Source organism: Eretmochelys imbricata, chromosome 10 (genome assembly GCF_965152235.1).
Source record: "Eretmochelys imbricata isolate rEreImb1 chromosome 10, rEreImb1.hap1, whole genome shotgun sequence".
Taxonomy (NCBI): Eukaryota; Metazoa; Chordata; order Testudines; family Cheloniidae; genus Eretmochelys; species Eretmochelys imbricata.
In genome coordinates, this window is record NC_135581.1 from 76,799,894 (window position 1) to 76,824,046 (window position 24,153).

The 24,153-nt window shown below is 43.1% G+C and overlaps 1 protein-coding gene across 1 annotated transcript in view; it reads right to left on the reverse strand.

Annotated features, from left to right (window-relative positions):
* The window catches only part of ADAMTS17 (ADAM metallopeptidase with thrombospondin type 1 motif 17), a 251,846-nt gene that overhangs the window by 184,573 nt on the left and 43,120 nt on the right, over positions 1-24,153 (reverse strand). The window contains exons 5-7 of the mRNA XM_077828766.1: positions 19,831-19,914; positions 19,280-19,437; positions 12,919-12,962 (exon numbers count right to left, since the gene is read on the reverse strand). Of these exons, the coding sequence (XP_077684892.1) occupies positions 12,919-12,962; positions 19,280-19,437; positions 19,831-19,914 (286 nt within the window). The remainder of the gene's footprint in view (positions 1-12,918; positions 12,963-19,279; positions 19,438-19,830; positions 19,915-24,153) is intronic.

Consider the following 24,153-nt stretch of genomic DNA (forward strand, 5'->3'; position numbering starts at 1 on the left):
AACCTGTCTCGTTTATGGGTCCTTAAACCCATATTCAGGAAAGCATTTCTATTAAGGACAACACTTAAGCACCGTACTGAATACGGCTGGACTTAAATGTGTGCTCATGTGCTCTGCTGAACCGGGGCCTTAGACCTCACAGACTTGTGACTTTCAACTTCTTTGTGGATTCTAGTGAAAATACAAGAACAGCTTTGGACTTGACTGCAAAACATTCATGGCACATAAAAGCATTACCCGCAGCACCAATTGCTTAGCTGAATGCCATGTATATCTGGCCAAAAGAACTCTAAAATGCTATTTCACAGGTGGGATGTAGGGATTAAAGTTTCTCAAGTTCCTTGATGATGTAAAGTGCTTTGTAAGCATCCGATGAAGTGAGCTGTAGCTCACGAAAGCATTATGCTCAAATAAATTGGTTAGTCTCTAAGGTGCCACAAGTCCTCCTTTTCTTTTTGCGGATATAGACTAACACGGCTGCTACTCTGAAACCAATAGTTTGAAGATTTTTCACACAAAACATGTTCATGAGAACAGACCCATGCCAGATATTAAGAAGCACACAAAACCATGCAATTACTGCCTCTCAAAAAGTTCTCAGAGATCAGCAATAGTGAAAGAATGATAACATATAATGGATTAGCATCCTGTTTAAATGTAAATGCTAAAGAAAATCTAACTTCCATCTCTTAGCTTTCCTGTCACATCAGAAAAACAAAGGTTGATTGTAGTTTTTACAGCAGATCTTTAACCTAAAAGTGAATATATGGGTCTGTATGGTTTTTCCACACAGACCGGGACCAAAAGAAAAAGCCATTATTTTAAGTAGCTGCAACATAATACCTGTTTACTACCGTGCTAATTTTACTGTATGCACAAGGGCTCGGTGGATTACGTTACTAAAACAGTTGCTCAGCAGAATGTTAACATGTACACAGCAGTCTAACTATGGGCACAGGGAGACTTAGTGCAAACAGATCAGTCAAAGTGGCTGAACAAAACTATATGACACCAACGGGGCAACCGCACAAAGCCAACACGTGTTTTGAACCTGCTGACTGCTCATGACCACAAACTAAAGTACAAACACAAGGCTAATTCCAAGCTAAGCAAAACACAAAGGTCCTTAGTATTTCTGAAACCGCACTGAAAGAAAAAGTAAGGAGAAAGACAGCTGATGGGTTGAGGGGGGCTTGCTTTCTTTAAAAATCAACACACATCAATTATCCTATTGTAAAGTTAAAAGACTAGCTAACCTGCTTCAGACCAAGAGCTACACCTCATAAGGCTGTGAACCTGAAATAAGACAAGTGGAGAAAGACTCCTGCACCCACATTGACAGATCTTGGGAGTCTAATTCAAAGTGGTGAATCTAATAGGTGGTGAATCTAATTTCCTGGAATTTCTTAGATATCTTAGCTCTCTCTATTATACGTATATAAGCTGCATTCACAGATATCAATGTTGGTCCAGATCACAAAATCAAAAATAAATGTAAAAAAAGACAAAATTGTTCATAGCCTTAGCCCTCCAACCTAAGGTGTTATCCCACTCATGAACTCCAGCAAACACCGAATTATACCTGCTGTGAAGCAACCATTTTTTGAAAAGTTTATCCTTACAATTCTATTGAAAGAGCTGGAATAGAATATGCCATACTTGCTCATAGCTGAATCACCTCTGCAAGAAGCCAAATTTACAAATGAAATGGATGAGTTTTGCTTAAAAGCTGATAGGAAACCATCGCTCTCTGACCATGGCTTATGCACAGTGCTATGGGGAAGGTGAGGAAAAAATCAGAATATACCGAATGATGCAATACTATACCACTCAACTTACTTCTTCCTGATCCTATCTGGTGATCACATTATACTCGGAATCATGGCGGTTGGAAGTGGTTTAAAGTTTCTTAACTTGTAATGGTGACAAAGCCATGGACTGTAGTACCCTTCATATTAAAAGCAAGTTCAATAGGTTGACAAACAAGGGAGAGATTTTCAACGACAGAGAATACAGTTAGGCACCCAACTCCCATTGCAAGTCAATGGGGTGCCTTTGAAATTCTCCCTCCCACACTAAGATATAAGCCTTTCAAATGTGATCATATCATGTGTATTACACCAAAGGTTAAAAAATAAAGATCAGTTTACTCCAGTTCTGGGCTCATTTTCCTGGGCAGTTTTCCCCACCAACCTATATCAGGTGTATAATAATCCTTTTTTCTTTTTCTTGTCATGCTAACCTATTTTTCCTGGTATATCACTGATGAAGTCTCATCTCTCCTTTACTTTAACCTTAATCTCAAAAACGTATTTATCTTGGCAGCTATAAGACAAAACAAATGTACAAGTACAATTTGCAATTGTACTTCATTTCCTTCTGTTACTATTACATATCATGTGTGCAACTTGAAATGCTTCTATTTGATTATCCAGTGGGGCAAGTGTTAAGATGAATGCAATCACAGAACCATAGAAATGTCCATATCTTATTACACTGCTACATACACATGTTTTTACACAGCTTGGGTTTTGTTTTTTTTAAAGCTACAGGGCATATAAAACAACAGAAGATACCTGAAATGTTTTCAAGCCAGCAAAGGATAAAGACATCAAAAAGCAGTCAGCTGGATAAGAACCACGTATGTCTGACATGAGAGGAAAAAAACTCAGATGATTTTCAAATATAAATGCATCGTTCTTCTTAAACAGCAAATGATGCCTTCAGCTTATGGCTGATTGACAGGGTGAACCATGAAAATAAAGATGTACGTAAAGACGAGGGGTGGGAAGGGACAGACGTAAGGCTTTGACCTGCTGGGGAACTGAATCATTAACGTGTTGAACTGAAGAACCTGTTTTGTGAGATCTGTGCTGCATTATGCAGGGACTGAGAGGACATTACTAATCAGCAGTTCATGTCACTCAAGAAAGCTTTTCTATTTCTAACCAGCATAAAGTGAAACAATATTTAGATTTTTTTTAAAAACAGGTGTTATTTCTATTGGGAAGGCAGGGTCTCTAATGGAAGTCAGGATATGAGAGTTCTACTCCTAGCTCTGTCACTGACCTGCAGCATCCCCTTGGGCAAATCACTTCACCTCTACATGCCTCGTTTTTCTCTTCTACCCTTTGTCTATTTCAATTGTAAGCTCTTCAAGGCAGGGAACTCTCTTTTACTCTGTCTGTACAGCGCATAGCAGAAAGGGGCCAGGATCTCATTTGGGGCCTCTATGGTCTTTTATACTGCTGACAAATGTTGGATTATTTATGAAGCACTAACAGAGTGCGTGGAACTGTATAAAATGAACACATCCCTGTTTTCAAAGGCTAACAACACAAAAGAGGAACAGTGCACACAGGACACACTAGGAAATCCAGAGGAAGGCACAGCCTTTTAGTTTTTAAATGTTATTAATTTACTTCTTATGAGCATCCCAGAAGGGAGCAAACCTTAAGGAAGGAAATTAATGAGGGTAGAGCCACAAGGGGTTGGTGAATTCCATCCATAGCAGGCAGCATTTAAAAAACACCAGTCTCCGTGACCAATGACCAATCTCCGTGAACATGGAAATTGACTTTGGAGACAAATGGCATAAAATGATACAAAACACCAAAACGCAGATAAAAGTCTGTAGTTATAATCCATTCCCTGGAATGCTCTGCCTTCAGGCCTAATGTACTGAAGTTATTCTACTCACATCTGCCTCAAAGACTTCTCAGCTTCACACATACAGTAGCTGGGAGTGATTCCAGAGCTCTTCCTGACATTTGTTTGGCATGATGTGCTAGCTGGACATCAATTAGGCTCTGCCTTCAGCTTGTCTGACTGCATATGCAACTGACGGCTTTCAGAGATAAACAGCAGGTTTCTATATATTGTGATGAAATGGAATGCAGCCGTCAGTGAAGTCATGGTGCTCAGGCAATGTTCTAGAAGTCAGCTCTAATCAAAATATTAATCCATTCAGGGAACTAACCCGGAGCCAAAACTAAAATTCACAAATTCTAACTGTCCGGCAGGTGAATCCAAAGTACACAAACTGCCTGTTCCAGGAAAGAAAAAGAACCCTGGGAGACGAGCATATATACTTCACCTTACACATCCAACTGCTTGCCTGACTGGGTTTACACAGAAATCGACCGCAGTGCTGCTGAACGACACTCTCAAGCAAGAGCGGCCGCGCACTGGTACGTGCGGTAGCAGCAAGTGTCTCTTTATCCAAATCAGGGCTTGAGTCACGCTGGAATGCTTTGGAACACCGTTCCAGCACTTTTTTGGGAGCAGGAATGCTGTTCTGGCCCTCTGGAAGCATTGGAACTGCATTCCAGCACTTCTTTATTAAGGACTCGAGCGCTGATCCAAATGAATCCACGGCATACATCCCAAAGGGCCAGAGAGAAAAATGAAGGTAGAAGGTGTGATACAGACACATACACCATTGAAGACAAAACTAAACAAGACTACTGAGCTGCAAGACAAATTTAAAAAAATAAATAAAATCCAAACACTCCAATTTCCACAGCAGTAAAGAGAAAACAAGGTCCCTGCAAAATAAAGTCAGCCCTCTACTCAACAAGTTACATTTACACATAAATCAGTGAAAAGGGCTGAGGTATTTGATAGTAAATATGCAGTTTGTTTCGTCTGGCATACCTGACTTCTTTTCTACTTTTACAGTCTGGAAAGAGAGCTATACCAGTATACCAGCAGCTAGGTTATTTTTGTTTAATTTTTGCATTTCTCTTGTCTTAGTGAAAACAGACTAGTCAGTTTCACTTTTTTTTCTAGTTAGTTTCACTTTCCGGCCTTTAAGTACCATTACTGAACAAGATTTTCAAAAGCAAATCAATGGTTTTGGGTGCCCAAACTGCGATACCTTGAAGGGGACTGACTGAGCTTCAGAAAGTACTGAGCATCCTCTGGAAATCAGGCCCTTTGAAGGTATCTCAGACACCCAAAAATAGAGGCATCTAGTCACTTTATCAAAACCTTGGCCACTTAATTTTACAGCAGCCAAAAGCATGCTGGGTGCATCACAGAACAAACAAAAATAGAAGAGCTAAAATCCTGACCCAAATGAAGTCAATGGCAACACACCCGGACTTCAAGGAAGCGAGGATTTCACCCAAAGTCCCTGGCCCAAATAGCTAGTGACTTAAGACATGATCCTGTAAACAGCTGCACATGTGGTTTAGCTTTACAACATGTAAGAAGCCCCACTGAAATCATAAAGATGAAGCTACAAATAAGTGTAACACGAAGTGGAGTGAGCAAGAGAACAAGGTGAGAAAGGACAAAGGTCACAGCAGGAGGATCAAATGGTACTTGGTCGGGGTCTGTGCATATCTCCATGTTTTCGTTAAAATGTCTGTAATCTTGTATTAAACTCACTTGGCATGAAAGTAGTAAGATTTTAGGAGGGATTTGGAAGGGGAGAGATTGATGCCTGATGAGCAGGAGTGAAAGGTCTTCCCACATAAGATGTGGCATGCAAACAAACAAAAAAACCCAATGGTGGTGGCGATGGTAGTGGGAGAATATTGAACACGAGCACCATTCTGTATTGTTTAGGTTGCAAACATTGCAGAGGGAATATTTAAATCAAAAGGAAAAGTTTGAACTGAATTGCACAGCTGCTCACGTCAGTTCAGTAAAACCAGCGTGATTCCTCATTGCCCTGAATCCTGGGATTTTCACTGACAAAGTGCTTTACACAGTCACAACCAACTAAAAAAAGAGAGATGGCAGAGGAGAATGAAGCCCCATGTTTTTTACAAGCCTTAATCAACCTGACATAGTCCCTTTCAGGAGACCCTTTATTTTGGGCTTACTATATAGTGTGTTTGATTTAAATGGCAACAAGACAACATCTAAAGACAGGCATCACTTCTCTAGTGGGTTGTTTTAAGGTGCAGGTATTTCTGTTTATTCTGCCATCAAATTACCACCACCCTGCCCGGAATTTGCAGAAATTCTCAACTTGAACAATTATCGAAAAGATCTTTTAATGTGAGGATGCCTTTTCTTTTCCACTCATGCCATACCAAATAGATCTTTCCCACTCCTAGGGGATTAATCATACCTGATGAGAGATTCCGATGGGAGAGTTAGGGGGTTAGAATCAGTACCAAGTAAAAAGGAAGCTCCAGAAACACAAAATGCAAAAGAGGTAGCAGCAAGCTCAGAACTGTCATTTGCTGTGGGTAAGGGAGAAGATGCAGAACCTAATTGAACCAGCAAACCGTCAAGGATGATGCAAGAAATGCAAGTACCAACTATCTGAGGTTTAATGCAAGGACTCTGCCTAATCAAAGACATGTATCAGCATCGTCTTTGCATCATCCAGGCATAGTCCTGAACTGTGTGCTAGTGGGGACCCCAAGGAGACCGACCACACACACACACACACATATATATATACACACACACACACACACACACACACACACACAAGCAAGCAGACGGGTGTGGGAACAGAAAACTTCTCCTAAGGAGTGGTGCTATCAGGAGAGGGAACACGAAGCCTCCACAGAACAATACCATCTAGCACATATATAGCATTTTTCATACTGTTCCTTAAGCACTTTACAAAGGAGCTGAGGATTATTATCTCCATTGTACAGAGAGGGAAACTGAGGCACAAACAGGGGAAGTGGTCTCTTGGCAGGCCAGTACTGGAGCCAGGAATGAAACCCCAGTCTCCAGAGTCCCACTCCAGTGCCTGATCCATCAGGCCACACTGCCTCACTGTCAACAAGAGCTGGAGAAAGATGGGTGTTAGGACAGAGCACATACAACGCTCCCCTCTCCAGAACCAAGCCACAGAGGGGCTGGGGGAGACACGTGACCGAGCTGGAGGTAAAGACATTTTCAATCAGGATAATTAAGGAGATTTAAGCAAGACTCTTATTTTCCATTTCATGCTTCTCCTTTGCCCTCACTTTTTATTATTAACTGAGTCAATGGAAGCTTCGGCTTGGATCCGGGGTGACGCGCACAGTGCGGAGTCAAGGCAAAGCTTTAAGTCTGAAATAGTCAGGCTCATTCCGAACTAACCATAAAGCGGCTTATTTGGCACTGAGCGATGGAAATATCCAACGAAAGGGGCATTCTCAATCTGCTTATGTCACAGAGAGGTTGGATTCTGACAACGCGCAGGGCTCCAAGCGTCAGTCTGATATTAATAGCTAGACGTTGAACTCTCAGTTTGGCTGGCTTGAAGGCAGCTCAGCTGGAACGGAGATTTTTTTTTGCAGGAAACAGTAGACCTGCTTAAAGTCACATCACAAGAGATGCAGCAGCCTGCAAACTGCTGAAGTGGTTTGTGTCAACAGGGAAGGCTGTGTTGTATAACGCAAACCTCCTCTGCTTCAATCCCAGAGGGTGCTGGAAGTCCTACCGGCCACGCTGTTGAAACATTATTAATGGAATTGTCTTGCATGTGGGTTTATTATTTTTTCCCTCCTCCTTTTAAAAGCCATCTGTTCTTAGGCCAGCTATGGGTAGTGAGCTGCGACAGGCTACTTCCAAAATAAAAGGGATTCAGCCTCAGGGTATCATCCCACAAAGCCATAATACCTCCACATTTTCACCACTTTTGAGCTCATTTCAGCCATTATGTAACCTTCAACACTACCATGGCAGCTGGGCCAAGAAAACTTGAACTCGGTCCCCCGAGCAATTGGCGTGAGCGACAAGCCTCTGCCAGAATATAAATACAAACTTCCTGCTGCTGCTTTCTTTTTCTCTGCATCTGCATGGCAGGCAGAAGTTCCAGGAAGTTTTTTCATTAGGGATAATATTTGGATCTCCTCAAGCTCAAATGGGGCCCTCTAGTAACTTATTTAAATTGCACAGACCTACTGTCAAACAACTGTATGGGCCCCAATCCTCCCACAATCAGCAATTCTACTTCCACGGCAGCCACAAAAGTACAGAAATTAAGGAGTTACTACTCATAAGCCATTGTTATCAACACTGCATCCGATGCAGTGAGCTGTAGCTCACGAAAGCTTATGCTCAAATAAATTTGTTAGTCTCTATGGTGCCACAAGTCCTCCTTTTCTTCTTACTGCTGTGCCTACTTATTGTAGCAAACGTAGTACTTTATATAACAGTATGCACTCTTTACATACGCCCTTAAACATACCTGGGCAACATTAGACTTTGGGCTTGTGCTGTCCCTTATAGCCAGGGATATTATAGCATTTTATATGTTAATTGATTAAGACACATGATCTCCTGTGGGGTGTGGATTAAAATCCTCATTTAACAGAGATAAACTGAGGCATTCAGTGGTTAAGTGACCTTGCCAAAGGTCACACAGTGAGTCAGGGTCAGAGCTGGGAAGAGAAATCAGGTGTCCAGACTCTGAACTCCCTACTCTCTCTGCATCAGTAGCATCAATCCCCATGCTTCAGGGCATTAACTGATTGCCACTCGACAGCAGAAAGAAGCCTCTTCCCTTATACATAACATGGTAGTGCATTATGAAATACTGGCCAATATCATACACAAGATAGTATGATGTACATTAGGCTAGATGGACCAATGATCTATTCCAAGACTATCACTACTGTGTACTTATGTAAATGTCTTTTAACGACAGAAGGGCAGGGCCGGATTAACGCAAACTAGGCAGGTGCCTTGAGTCCAAATTCATGAGGGAGGCTGAAAATGGGTCACTGGTGGTGTGCTTTTTTCATTTTTGGGGCGTTGTTTTTACTGATGCCAACTGAAAGAACTTCACTCAAATGAGTGAGTGGCGTTGCGACCTGGTGCACGGGGTCACAACGCCACTCAAATTTGGGCAGCCGAGCCAAATTTAAGTGGCATTGTGCCAGGCTGCCATGCCACTCACTGAAGCAAGTGAAGTTCTTTCAGTTGGCACACAAATCCGCCCCAGTGGAAGAGCGGGCAGAGATAGTCCTCACAGAACTGAGACTCATGTAGCCATTCCCAGTAGAGCTAAGGAGAGCACTGGATAAAGAAACCACTTCCTTCTCCAAGGATGTGAACTGGCTGGGATGGGCATTAACTGCAGTGGCATGTAACGGAGGTAATATCCCTGAAATGTATTATTATTCAAATTAGAAGCTAGGGGCCCAGAAATGTATGTTTGCCTAGGGCCCAGTGATGGGTTAATCCAGCCCTGCAGAAGAGCAAATGGCCTCTGAAAAGCTAATTACAATTTTTTTTCTTAATTCTGCAATTTAACAACCAAATCAAATCTTTTGAAATTACTGGGGGGGGGGGGAGAAGAAGCAAAAATGATGCATGCTTCTGCTGAGACCTTGTTCTTTAAATTTAAAGCCAAATTACAAAAGTGAGTGGTGGTACACGGTGGGATAATGTGCCCTATGGGGGCGGGAGTGGGGGATTTCTGAAGCACACCAACAGGTTGCACGTTAATTGGTCTGTGTATATGCTGCTGGTTTGCACTAAAGCTTGCCTAGTGCGCTTCAACGTAGTGCTTGTCAGGAGCACAACCGGCTGCCAGCCTCATCGCTAGGCAACCCAGCAAGCTCAGCTGGGCCCAACAACCCTTCTCCAAATGGTTGTGCTTCGTGACCTGCTTCAGTTGAGTCCTTGCCTCCCTGCCCTGATTCTGACTCAGACTCTGACCTTTGGCTTGGCTCCTCAACCCTGACTCGTTTCACTCTCAGGTCGGTACTGGACTCCTGGATCTACGCTTGCCATTGAGCTGAACTGTAGCCACGACTGCCAGGCAAGGTCCTGCTCTACCTACTAGGTAGCCCACCCAGACCCTGGCAGCTTCCTGTTTGAAACCATACTATGTTAAAGTGCACTAGGAACCTTTAGAGCACACCAGCCAGGTGTACACGGACCAATTAAGGTACAATGCATGAGTGCGCTTTAGAAATCACACCCCTATGGAGCAGGTCGCCCCACCATGTAGACAAGCCCTAAGAGAATGAGAACGTAGCACTAAAAGCCTGGTGAAGGGATCTGCTCGGGCTCAGGGTTGCCAGGTGCAGGGGATGTCTGCTCAGTGACTGAGCTGCTTTCATAGATTCACAGAACTTAAGGCCTAACGGCACCATGATGATCACCTGGACTCATCAGCAGCATAACACAGGCCAGGGAACATCACACAGCGACTCCTGTTTCAGGAACGGCCATGAACACCATCATTTAAACATAACTGTGATTGATCACATAAGAATTAGAAAACAAAACCAGATGCAATGTAGACAGATCCAAATATATCCATATCAAGATCAGCTAAAATGTAATAACTTCATTTAATATACTTTCAATGCACATAACGGTGGCCATTAAAAAAGTCAACAATTCTTGCATACTGGTGCCTGAGACATAGCAACTACTTCCTACTCTGAACAGCAGGGGAAACTGTGGAATCGCCACTATCACTGCGTAGGAATTGAACACAGATGCTGCTATTTGAAATGGTGAGCCTTGTATTGAAGTAGAAGAACATTACCGTAGTTTATTCTTCCTCTGCAATGACTCCTGATCCACCACACACAAACAACACAAGGACAACTTAATTACTCGTGTAACTTCCCTGATATGCACGGGTTACATTGGGGTGAATTTCGCAAATAAAGACAAATCTTAGGGTTAAACCACCACACCTTTTGTGAAGAGAGAGATAGGGAGCTTATATAAACTGCCAAGGGGGAAAAAAATCACTAATTGATCAAGTTTATCTATAGAAAAGGTAGATTGCGATCTCTAGATAAACAAAAATCTTTGGGGCAGCCAAGCCACCAAGAAACTTCATCATATTGTTTAGGATGTACCCCTTTCAGTACAAGGATGAAAAATTTACTCAGACCGATCAAATCAGTTCTGCCTTAGAAATGATACTTCCTCAAACCATGGCAGTCTCAAAATGCATACTGCACCACTGTGTTATAACTCAATCAGATAATCCTAATCAAGGCAGATGATGAACAGATGGGCAGAGAAGTGACTCACACCCTTTCAGCTCCACATCCTACCACTTGAGCGGCATTTCCCAAAGTAGGGAGCATAAATGGACGCCAGGCTGATGGGCAGACAGATACCTCAGTTGTTCTCTAACTTCTTAGCTTTCACTAGATCTCATTTCAAAGAAAACCTACAAAATTCAATGCTGAGGTATCCACCTGAGTTTGCAGAGAGCCTGAAACTGCAGCTCCCAGAGATCCAAACTGTCTCATTCATTTCACTAGGCGTTCACTTGGATGCCAGTGATGGCATTTTAAATGTCAACATTGTTAATGATTTCAGTGTTCACCATGGCACGTAACAGAGGAGAAGATGCATCATATTACAAAGATCTGCACAACCATTTCCCAAAGTCTGGGATACGCTGCAGGGCGAGGAAGGAAGAGCTAGCCAGTGGGGCATGGAAGATAAATAGATTAAGATGATTATGCGGAGGGGGCAGGACTGGTTTTATTTTCTTGAATATGTGCTCAACTTCTACCAGGTTGGGAAATGCTGCACTGGAAAGAATAGGAAACAAATGTGGTATTTACCACCCTATCTTCCACTACCTCTACAAGAATCCCATTGGGCCAGAGAGAGAGAAACTACGCAGCTATTGCAAGAACAGAAAAGACATCATCATATTTCCTCAGCCAGACTGTATGTGGAAAGATAATTCCTGAACATGGATCCTCATTAATGCAGTCTTTAAACAAGGAAAGAGATTTGAACACAGTAAGCATTTGTTAAGCAGTAGCATGTGTCTTCCATCAGCTTTATTTTTGCGCAGAGATCACCATGTACTGTGCCGGAGCCACATCCGGACTCAGGTACTCAGCTTAAATACTTCCTTAGCGGAAGGATGTTTTCCACTGGTCTTGGAGAGAATAAGCACATTGTAAAGAATTCCCACTGGAAAGTCTGGAGATATGGCACAGATCTTGTTAATATTTGAACGAAGAATGTATATATTTTTCAATTATGTTTACTTCCTTTATCCCCTATGATTATTCTCCACACCACACATACGGAAGAATCTGTGTTCTGAGACGTGATTTTCACAACAGTCTCAGACCTCCTACTGAAGAATGTTTAAAGTTATCTTCCCCCAAGCCAACCCTCCCCAGCTATTTCTCTCTGTTAGCACGAACTACGGTGTCGTCCCCAACTTCCAGAGACTGAGCTCAGTCTGAGACCTGCTGGAACGGATGACAAAACCAGAATTCACTCGGAATGAAGAAACTGGGGCAAAGGCAGCTGGACTTTGAAGCAAATCTGTAAACAAATCACATGATAATCATGGATAGTATATTGAGTTAGGCCTCCAAAAGCAGGTAGTGCGGCGATAAAAGAAAAACTGGAGGGCCGGAGATGCCTTACGGAATATGTAAGGTGTGGGGTGTAGTGGTACCTGCCATTGGAAAACCAGGGCTGGGACACAATTAAATGTAGTTGGAAGTTAGAGGTGGGAAAGACAATCTCTAATTTGGCTTTGCTTCAGTAAGGTCCTTCTTTTCTCTCTCTCTCTGTCATACCCTTCCCTACAGGCCAGGAAAGGAGGAAGACACACATCGTTACGGATGTTTCTGTTTTTTGATACTTGGGAGGCAATAGAATACTCTAGTGATGGCAGGGGTCCCATAAATAGATTGAGATTAGACAGAGAAAAAAGGCAGAAAAAAATACCCACTTTGCCAAAGCCTGGCATCAGGAATGTAACTGCCATTTAGATCTGAATGTTATGTAGGCAATTAAGGGCAGATATAGGACACTTGGTATGCATTATCTGTCAGCTGTTAAGTCCAGGCATGATCCATGTTTGTATGATGGCCACATTCATAACAATAACAGAAGCATGAGAACAAACCCAAGCGTCAAAGGCATCGTCCAGAGAGCTGATCATCTCAATACACAGCTGGCATTTAAAACATACTCCTCCTAATTGCACTGACTTACCCACTGTGTCACAGGGTTCGTCTTTGTGTACGCAGAAATCTGTCCTAAAAAGAAAACAAAAACACAAATCAGATGTATGCTGTGCCTCAAGAACAGATTAGAGAAAACCAGAGGTCCATGAGCCAAAGTTCTGAAACATTCCCAGCTATCAGGAAAGTCAAGGTCTTTTAACTGCTGTGTATTATACATGATGACAGCACTGACTTATTTTCAAGATGACAAGAGTTATTTTGATAGTTCCACTCACTACATCCAAAGCCAAACCTAGGCTTCTTAAGATCGAACATGCAAGAGAGAACTGCCACATTAGGAAGTAGGAAACCACATGTTTCTATGACAAAGTTTGTCAATAGCCTAGACTAAAATTGGGCCACTCACGTTCACACAGTACTGCTCAAAAGAAGTCGTCGTCATGCAACCCTGCAGCATAATCTAAATCTAAGCGAGGAGAAATCAGCGGACGTTGTACATGGTTATATAGGACTGAGCCCTAGAAAAACAAAGTTGTGTCGGAATCAGAGGTTCTCAATCTTTTTCTTACTGAGACCTCCCCGACATGCTATAGAAACTCCAGAGCCCACCTGTGCCACAACAACTGCATACAAAAAGCCAGGGCCAGCGTTAGTGGGTAGCAAGCAGGGCAACTGCCTGGGGCTTTTGCTTTCTGCCCTGGGCCCCAGCGAGTCTAACACTGGCCCAGCTTGAGGGACCCCCTAAAACCTGCTCACATCCCCCCCATCCCAGTGGGTCCCAGACCCCTGGTTGGAATCACAGTAAAAACTGCTCTCTTTCAAATTCTCCCCCTTTCAATCTATTTCATTCTGTGTGTGTGTATATATATATATATATATATATATATATTTTTTTTTTTTTTTGCTCCACAGACACAGAAAAGAAGAAAAGGGAAAGAGCCAGAAATAAAACAAAAGGAGGAAGCAGAAGGGGGAAAAGTAAACAAAATATTCAGGTTAGAGGTAGACAAACCGACTCAAATAAAATACGAGCCAGCCTGAATTTTCATCCAAGACTTGAAGCAACCAACAGCCTTTAACCAGGTTCAAAAGAGTTCGATCAACCGGTTTTCCCACCTTATTCACATCCCACTGTACTTCCTGGGTTTGACCAGGACAGGAAGCAGATCATCATCATTACTGTCTGTGACACAGTAAGACCCAGAAGCCCAAGTCAGACTAAGACCTGACTGTCCTAGATGATGTACAAACACAGAACAAAGAGATGGCCACTGCCCCCAGGAGCTTTTAATCTAAATAATATCAAAATATCACAAGAATGCTCCATCGCGAATGCTCCAAGTGGAATGCTCCAAGTTACAACACAAATATTTTTTAAAAAATTAAAATAAGGTTTGCATACATTCAAATAAGGATCAGAGCATCTCCACTGTCCTTGCCTCACCCTTGGGAACCCGCTTTGGCAAAGAGTACTAGCTTCTCCCAGCAGCTCTGCTTTACAGATGAGGAGCCAGGGAAATCTATTAAAGCTGCTAAGAGACACCAAAGGGTTCAATTTGAGCGAAGCAACAGCCTTGTCATTACTCCAACTGCCTTTTCAATCCAGGGTGAAGGGGCGCAAAAGTTATGCACATACATTGTGAGTGTGTGATTATAAGTGCCCAGCCCACAGGTGGGATTTTGTGTTTGGGGGGAGGAGGAAGGGTAAAGAGAATGTCCTGCTGGAATAAAAATGTAAGAATGGGATTTTTCAGAAGAAAATAATGGAGTGAGATCCCGAACACCCATTTCAATGAGACTTGGGCCCTTCACTCTCCTTCGATCAAGTTGTTAAAGAAAACAAATCCCAGCTCAAGTTAGTTTAAAAAAAAAATTAAAAAGCAATTGAAAATAATTAATATTAACTGTCAACCTTCATATTAAAAAACCTACCCTGAATATTTCCAAGCTTACATTTCATGGCAAAAGAGCCATGATTACAGCCATCAATGGGTTAAAAACCAGGCAGAACCAAAATAAGAAGAAGCCCCCACCATGCCCTGGCCAGGGCTTTCCATTTTTCAGAGCAGTACCGCTGCGTCCGACATCTTGACATTTGCTCTTCACTGAGTTCCTGAGTTCCCGAGTTCCCAGAGCCAGCTCGACAGAGGTTTATTTAAGGACTTATTATGTTCTATAAACTGGTAAATCAAACAGATGCTTTTATTGTCACAACAAATAGCTGAACTACTAGTAGATGGCAGAGAGCCATCACTAGAAATGAATCTCTCCAGACTGGCTATCTTAGCAAATAATGCATCACAAGTCTTGCCACTTGCGCTTTGTGGTTCTACCGGGAAAGGTGTCTGGTGGTTTCAGTCAAGTAGGAGAAATTACCACCAGGCCATAAAACTAATGGTCTTGTAAATAATTCACCACAATTTGCAGACTATGACCAATCTCTATAATCCCTCACTTCTAAGGGGGCTGGTCTCTTTTGGTCATAGTGGTGCTCTTAAGTGAAGCAATAAAAGGAAACCTAACATTTCATCTGCCCCGCAGTACTCTGCAGCTGGGTCTGTGAGTAAAATACCTTCAGTGGCCCCCAAAACACAAAGCCAAGAAACCCATCCTTCTGCTCTGAGACCTTGCATCCAACCGTTCTGCATACTGACCACTTGTATAAGAATACAAGAACATAAGAACGGCCATATTGGGTCAGACCAATGGTCCATCTACCCAGTATCCTGTCTTCCGACCGTGGCCAGTGCCAGATAAGTCAGAGGGAATGAAAAGAACAGGGCAATTTTAATTTTGAGCGATCCATCCCCTGTCGTCCTGTCCCAGCACAAGGCAGTCAGAAGCTTGGGGACATCCAGAGCATGGGGTTGCTTCCCTGACCATCTTTGCTAATAGCCAAGGCTACGATTTTATCATGGATATTTTTAGTACAACTCAGGGACAGGTCGCAGGCAAGAAACAGAAAGTCACAGAAGCCAGGACCTGTCCCTGACTTTTACTAAAAACATCCCTGACATACTGGGGAGGAAGGAGGGTCCTGGCTCTCCCCCCACCCGCTCTGCAGCGGCTGGCAGCTGCAGGGACCCCATTTCCCCGTGGCTGGAAGGGGTCCCCCGCCACCTTGCAGGGCTTGTAATGACAGAGGAGTCCCCCATCGTCCGCTTGCCCCCGGCCGCTGAGCAGTTCCAGGGTCCCTCTGCTGCCGCCAGCGGCTGGGAGCTGTGAGGGCCCCCCACCCGCAGCCGCTGAGCAGCTCTCGGGTCCCTCTACCATTGCCGCTGGCTGGGAGCTGCGGGGGGCCCCCCAACTGCTTGTGGCAGCTGAGCTGCTGCAGGGGGACCCCTGCCAGCAGCGGCAGCTCAGGACTCGCCGGTGGCACCGGCAGCCAGTTAGTTGTGGGGCTCCCGCCACTCACAGCTATCCCCTGCTGCCCATGGAGGCTGGGCTGCTGCGGGGCCCCCAATGTCACGGAGGTAGCACAAATTCCGTGACTTCCGCAACCTCCGTGACATAATCTTAGCCTTACTAATGGCTATTTATGGCCCTATCCTCCAGGAACGTATCTAATTCTTTTTGGAACTCGGTTATACTTTGGCCCTTCACAGCATCCCCTGGCAACGAGTTCCACAGGTTGACAGTACTTCCTTTTATTTGTTTTAAACCTGCTGCCTATTCATTTCATCGGGTGACCCCTGGTTGTTGTGTAAGGCCGCCTTTGTTTGTAAGTGGCCACCCACCATTCCATCGGAGGGATTTTCCTCTCTACGGGAGCACTTCCTAGTAAGTACAAATGGGGAAAACACTTATTTTCTGCTTCATCGGGCAAAGGTAAATTCCCAGAATCAAAATGTTCATGGCTCCTTTTCGTGAACACGGGCAGCAAGCTGGAACCAGAGTTCTCTTTGGAGGCTGACCCTAAAGATTCTGAGTTCTCAAGCAACTGCAGCTGCTGAAAATCCAGCTTCTGCTTTTTCTGGCTCAGGTATTTCTGCTGGACATGCTGTTGCTTCCATATCCTCCATGGCTGGTCCATCTGTACAGTCTGGTGAGGATCCAGGGACACACACACACATGCTTCTAAAGCCAAGAGAAGAACACCTAGTTTCCTTGCTATACAAATAAGAACTGCTGGACCAGAGGCCTTCCAAACAACACAGCATCCTTTATGTTGCACAAACAGGAATGGGTTAGAACTGCGGGAATGGGAAAACACTCCAATCACATGCTGCTGGCCTACTGTGCTGGATAGATGTGGTTCTTTTGAAGAAAACCAGTGGTCCTGTGCCCAATTTTCCTCCTCACAAAATCAGCTGCTCTTCAAGTTTATTATCCAAACTAGTGGCAGTTGTAGCTTTCCGGCTATTATTACAAAACCTTCCAAATCCATTTAGCCCAGAGAGGATCCCTACAGTTTTCTTCAAGTGACTGACTCCAACTCGTTTAGCATGACACCAAGCATTTAATTTCATAAGCTGCAGAGGGCATAGATGAAATGCTCCGCTTCTCCCCGCCAGTGCCTAAAACCCCATCAGAGTGATTTGCATGCCTCACCGTGTCACACAGGATCAAAAGATTCGTGCTGGAAATTAGCACAACTGGATGCACAGATGAGAGTTAAAAAAATATCGTATGTATTTATTTAGGCCCTGATCCAATCAAGCACATGTTTAACTATAAGCAGGATGTGTATTACTCCCATTGACTTCAAAGAGACGACTCACCCTGCTTAAAAAGTTAAGCATATACTTAGGTGCTTTACTGGATCAAGGCCTGAGTGACTGCACTGAATACAGAGCAGATGGGGGATCCTGCACCAACTCCAGAGGAAACTGCACAATCATACACAAAGGTGCATTTTGGGGAACTTTACTAGCCCAGTGCACTGGCACAGAAATCATTGACTGGATATTCTGTAGCCCACTTTTATTTAACAATCATTAGCATCCCATGATCACCATCATCAACATGTCTATAGAAACAAGAGAAAATGCTTTAGGGAGGGACTAAGTTTTCACCCTGTCAGCAATTCGTGTTTTTTATACTATAGAATCCTGTTCATTTAGACACCCGGGGTGGCTATTCTCTCACACTGACAGCAGCTCTATGCAATGAATGCTGTGCAGTCTAGTTCAAAATACTCATTCTCAACTGTGTTCAAACTGTGTAAGCAAATTTAAGGGGGAGGAAAATGGTTTTTAAATGGCCCTTGTTAATAAATTCCTGGAAGCGCAGACAGAGAAGAGGAGGAGAAACCATTTATATAAATGTCTAGGAAACACGTGAAATAAAATTCTGTGCTGAATAAGACAACAACAACGATGCTCCCTGAGTTTAATCTTGAGCAGTTCTGCTTTTAACCCTTACTTTGCTACTCTGCATCAAACAACTAGAACTTAGAACTACAGACTACTTAATCTCTTGGCACGCACCAAGTGCATCCCTTTTATGAGAATTTACTAACTTGATTTATTAGCTGTCGTTGCCTTTCACGGTCATTAGGCTAAATCAGTTCCATGAGAGCTATTGCTATTAAGTGGCCACCCGTATATATGGACCTCGGTGAAGTATCTCTGCATATATCTGGATCCATGATGTACAAAGATACAGAAAGACTTTCTCCAAGCAAATGCATTATGGGGCATTGAAGCAAGGTGTTGGGAAATAGGGAAATCATTTCCAAAGAGTATCGATACTATTGTACCTATACAGAACAGGAAGAGCCTCAATTTTTTTTGTCTTAAATCTTTGCTTTCTATTGACATTCAAAATCCTTCTTCCCTACCGATACTTTAATTTAAAATCACGACTGCAGTCTTCTTAAAAAATAGAAGATGCGGAATTTTTTCTATTCACATTATAGACAGAAAGAAAGTAGAAGGATGGATAATAATGCCGGGTATAGCAGTATTCTGTCCTATAGGTCAATATGAGTAACTTCCCTTGGACTTGAACCTTACACTGGCATGGTGTATTTGATCACTATATAGAGCCACAAAAGGGTGACCCTGGACAATCTGTGCTATGCGCCAATGGAGAGAGCAAGTTCTAACGGTGGTTTAGTGCCAGGGTGGATCAAGTAGATAAGTGCTGGTTCTAAATGGAATACCCACAAACTGCCACTTTTATTGTTGTTGAGTTGTGTAGAGAAAGCACGGACTAACAGGTCGTCCAGTAGCATTCGAAAAAGGAAAGACCTTTCACTGCCACTGAAAGAATTACATTTTTTTAAAAATCAAGACAAATCATTCCATTCTGTTCCTTATTATCCATACAACCCAAGTTAGCATGAATGAGGGACAAACATCAGCAACAGTGGGAAATGGCTGCTGGAATTACTTGCTGACCAAATGGCCCATATAAACAGGACGAGCAAACCACATCCACTGTACCTGGTAACAAAGACAGCAGCATCCACAGGAGGGGTATCATCTCTTGCACCAGGAACCTGATTATTGCCAAGATACTTTGCTCCACCATACTCTTCATTTTGCCAGTGACAGAAACTCTCCAAAGACCTCTCTCCATGGTGCCCAATGGACAGTTTTGCCTTTAGAAAAGAAAAAGGAACTCAATTAAACAAAGATTGGTCAAACTAGGGGATACATATATCTATGTAGCATCAAATCATTAAGTGACAAACATACAGTTCCAAGTTATACTTGTGAAGGTTATATGTGCATCATCACGGCCTTAACCTGGGGCCTGAAATTCAGCACCAAAGCACTGATCTCTACCACTTCACCTAAAGAGCTAATGCCATCAGCTGGTAACAGTAGCAAGCTTCTTTGGGAGTAGTAGGCCCAAAGGGTTTATAGGATTGGGAACTGTGTTTTTGATTCCCTAACCATGTTAGGGAATCTTTATAACAGCTACTCCCCAGCCTAACTTGGGATTTTAAAGACAGACCACAGCGGCTGTATAAAAGTTTTGAAGAACTTACGGGACGGTTTCGAAGGAGGACTAGCTTGGTCACCCGAATGCTGACTTTAATTCCGAGGCTCTGGTGTTGAAACATATTGTACACCTGTCAAAACGCAACAAACAACATGCCAGACCATCAAAAAGAAAAAAAGGTAACTAGAAGCAGACGAGGAACTAACCATGACCAAAAAGGTCGTCCCCCCTGCACTCAAAAAAAAAATAAAAAGGTTGGCTCAATCCAAAAACAAATGTATTGCATTATTCAACAAAAATACAGAATTATAAAAGGAGCAACTGTGGTGCGATTTTAGCCCAGATCATATGGTTGATAGTAGCAGCTACAACTCTCGAACAAATAAAATGTATTTTCCCTACGGCACATAATTTGGCTTCACCACACTGAACAATTTTTCACACACCCCCTCCAGCAAGGTTTACCATCGAGGGCAGAGCCCACCCAATAAAACAGACAAGTCCTTTTAAAAAACACACACACACCCCTCGTAGCAATATGCTCTAACAAGGGTAGCCAAGGGAAAAAGATCTGCTGGAGAATGGAGGAAAGGAAATATATTCCTAAGGAACATTAAATAGAAACTAGAGATCTCAGAAACACAAACACATGTTTAAAAATGGTAGCTAATACAGACTTTCAGCATTTAAAACGTCAGTGATATCTGAATGCAAAAATGAAATAATGGTGTGTTTTAGACTTCAGGAAATAGAATGGAAAAGCAATTTCCCTGTGTTGTTTTCATATCTTATATAAGAAAATAGTAATAAGTCAGCATATAATGACACAAGCCTCAGGAAATACAAAAATAGTGCTGGAAACTACCTTACTGCTATCTCCAGATTTCACATTCCTACTCAGATAGTTCACCTCATTTATAGGTTAGAACACAGAACTCTAATTGATCCCAGAATTACATTCCACCCCTTTCTCTGGGTACTACTGCTTTGCCTAGACCTCATCAAAAAAAAAAAAAAAAAAAAAAAGGTGTGAGCGGGGAAATACATTATGAAGTATTTTAAACTTTTTATAACTTTGGGACAAATGCCACACTCCCTACTCAGGCAAAAAAATCAAAACCACAGAAGAGACTTTTCTGAGCAGCGACAACAAGATCAGGCCCTGTTTGTTACTCAGATCTCATCTGGTTGTAAATGTTATTCAGGCTACCTACAGAGAGATGGAGACTGGATCGTTTTTTCTTCCTACAGTGAAGCCACTGCATGAACTTTTGGGGGGGGATCACGTTTTCAAAACCCTAAACTTTCCCTAATCATGAAAGCATTCAAGTATGCACTTAATTTTATGCACATTCTTAAGTGCTTTCCTGAATAGGGAGGGATTTAAAATGGTGTTTAAGTCAAGTGGTTTCTCAATCCGGGCCTAGACTGGGAGCCAGCAGCTCCTGAGTTCTAATCCCCATGCAGCCCTCTACCCATGTGTAGAATTGCTGGTACGACTTACCTACCTTACAGAAGTGTTTGACAATCTCTTAGGCCTGGTCTAAATGAACACTTATTTCATGGAAAGCTGGGGAGTAAATGTACCTCGCATTAGCCTGCCGCAGACTAGCTGGCCATGGGGACCAAGGTGCCATGCACTGGCAGTTCCCTAGTGCACGCTGATCTACCCCCATTTCAAAGCACACCTGGGAACTTTCAGTGCACAGCACCAGAGTCCACAGGGAGGCTTAGTGCAAAGCTGAGTAGATTTATTTCCTAGCTTAACGTGAAGTAAGTGTTCGTTTAGAGAAGCCCTTAATGTTTGAAAATGTAAAACATTCTGTTTATAGTATTAACATCCTTATTGTTAAATAAACTAAGGAACGAAGCCAGTGCTCCATCCACGGAGCGGGCAAATTTATGCCCCAATCTGGCCAACTGGCTCAGCATGGGTGGACCCTGGCACCTGCATGGAGCCCCACGTACTTCAAGGGGGCTCTTCGTGTGCAGGGGATTTGCCTGTGTGGAGCCAGTTGCCTGGGGCCTAGCAAACTATTCTGGGATTCATCAAGCTACTCTGAAACTGTGACCCCCATTCCCCTCCAAGATGTCTGGATTTTTTTTTTCCAGTCAGCAATTTCAAATGTACCCTGGCTTGCCCTGAAATTTCAACATGTGGATCTCTACCCTCTGTGTCACAATTAAAACAAATCATTTTGCAGTTGCTTTATCTGTATTTTTAAAATACATCTATAGATGTCCAAGTGAAAAGGTAAACGGTGCTGCATATAAAAGAGTAAGAGCATCCTCCTTCTTTCCGCCGCCAAAAAAAAAAAAAAATCAAAACAAACAATCTGGCACAAATGGTCGCCCTATCTAGACACTGTCAAAGTGCCCAGCCACCAGGTTATCTCGGTTACAGAGACTTTATAATTGGATTTCCTTTCCAACTCTGCTCGCTTCCACCACCCTCAGTCTCGCTTAAGCACATAGAAAATCCATCAACGTTGGAGTCCAAAAATCAAAATTCCGAACCCCGGAGGTCCAAGTGGATTAAAAATTAAGCAAAAGTTCCAGTGTGGTCATGTTAATTCCCTCTCACTGTAATTAATGTCTTACAACGTGTGGATTTAACATACTGGAACTTGCCCAATGCCATCGCATATTATGCTAACGCGCTCTAATAACGTGGCTCGTACTTGCAAAACAAGACGAGGAGCACCTTGGCAGCAGGAAGTATTGTTTCTAACATTCCAGCACTGACAGTTTGCCTTGTTTTGTAGGCACTGTGATGTCATAGCCACTGTGTTCAGACTGGTATGCTGGTTCCACTGGTATGCTGACCTCATTGCCACATCATACGTTTATTAATGGGATTATATGACGGGGTAATCTGCAACAGCAGGAGGCTGAAAACAATGACCCAGGCAGTCCCTTGCGACACTATGTTCCAATCTCCAAGTAGATAGACCGTTGCCATCAAAAGGCTGGAGAGCACTGAAGCTGGGGGTCATGCATTGTAGTAAATTACTATTAATAACGTTTGAAGCACATTTCTCAAAAAAAATCCCTCACAGTTGCCAGAGGAACAGCAATACCAAATACTCCTCATTTCAAAGGAATCCCTCTTATTGTTCCTCAGGGTTTAAACAGGGATAGTAAACTCTGCCTACGACACAGGCTCTGTGACTTACAGAACTGCAGTACGCTATAGAAAACATCACATTTAAAAATGCCGAAATTCTCCCATTAGACAAGTTCGAAAGTGGAGAGAGAGCATCTCCAGATGTCTTCCTCATTTGTTGTCCTTTGCCTCCTTCCATTGTTAGGAAAAGGCCATGAGCAGAAAGTGAAGTCTTGTTTATCCATGGAGGTCTTTAGCTGGGAAAGGGAGCAGTTCTAAACTGCCGACAAGTAAACTCTCCTGTCAAAAATGCTCCAACACCCGTGGGCAAGTTCACAGGAAAACTGAACTGTGACTTGGCACTGCAGGGAGAACCATCGTTAACCAGTAAAAAAACAGTGCTTAAAAGAGAGCTAGGCGGTTCACACCAGACGCAGAAAGGCACAGTCCCTGACCAAAAGAGTTTACGATCTAAATCGGATCAAATCTGCATTGGGACCCCATAGGGCATTAACAGGGAGTGATTCTGGGCACTGGATATTTTCTGTCTGCCTTCTTCTGAGCAGCCTGGCAATTCCATACTTTTCACCAGCCAAATGAGTACTGGGTGGATATGTGTACCTACCAGCTACATTTCCTTTGGGAAGTTCTAGCTGTAGAAACTCAAATAAGATCTGTCCCTATACTATTAATCACACTCTGACTCAAAAAAAAACCATCAAAAGCTCAGACCTGTGGATGGCTTTCTACTTTCTTCAGTGCTCACAGAGACACAAGGTGTCTATAGCCTCCTCCAGTTCTTCAAAATGTTCTTCTGCAAAAGTCAATACAGTTCCTCTTACAACATCGTCTCTAGCCACAGCTGTCCTTGAGCCCCATAGCGGTACGTGTGGGTTTAGACATCACCTATGCCATGGCTCACATCAAAGATCCCAGTGCACCAAACTACATGAAGGACACCAACAATTCAGTTATGAGTGCTGTTATGGATGTAACTCTCAGGACGTGTGATATCAGCCAGTGTATCTTGGATCTCAGAACACTTATTGCAAAAGTAAAACTTACGCTTTAATTTGAGGAGGCCCCTCATCTCCTTAGCCTACGTGGAAAAGCATGGCTGCTTCAAACAAGATATCTAGCTCAGCTGAAGTTTGCCAGCATGAAGGTGAAGCGATGACGGATTTCACTGGGTGACATCACTTCAGTATCAGGACTGGAGTCAAGCACTGAAGGGGTTCTACACCATGCATGGAAACTTCCTCC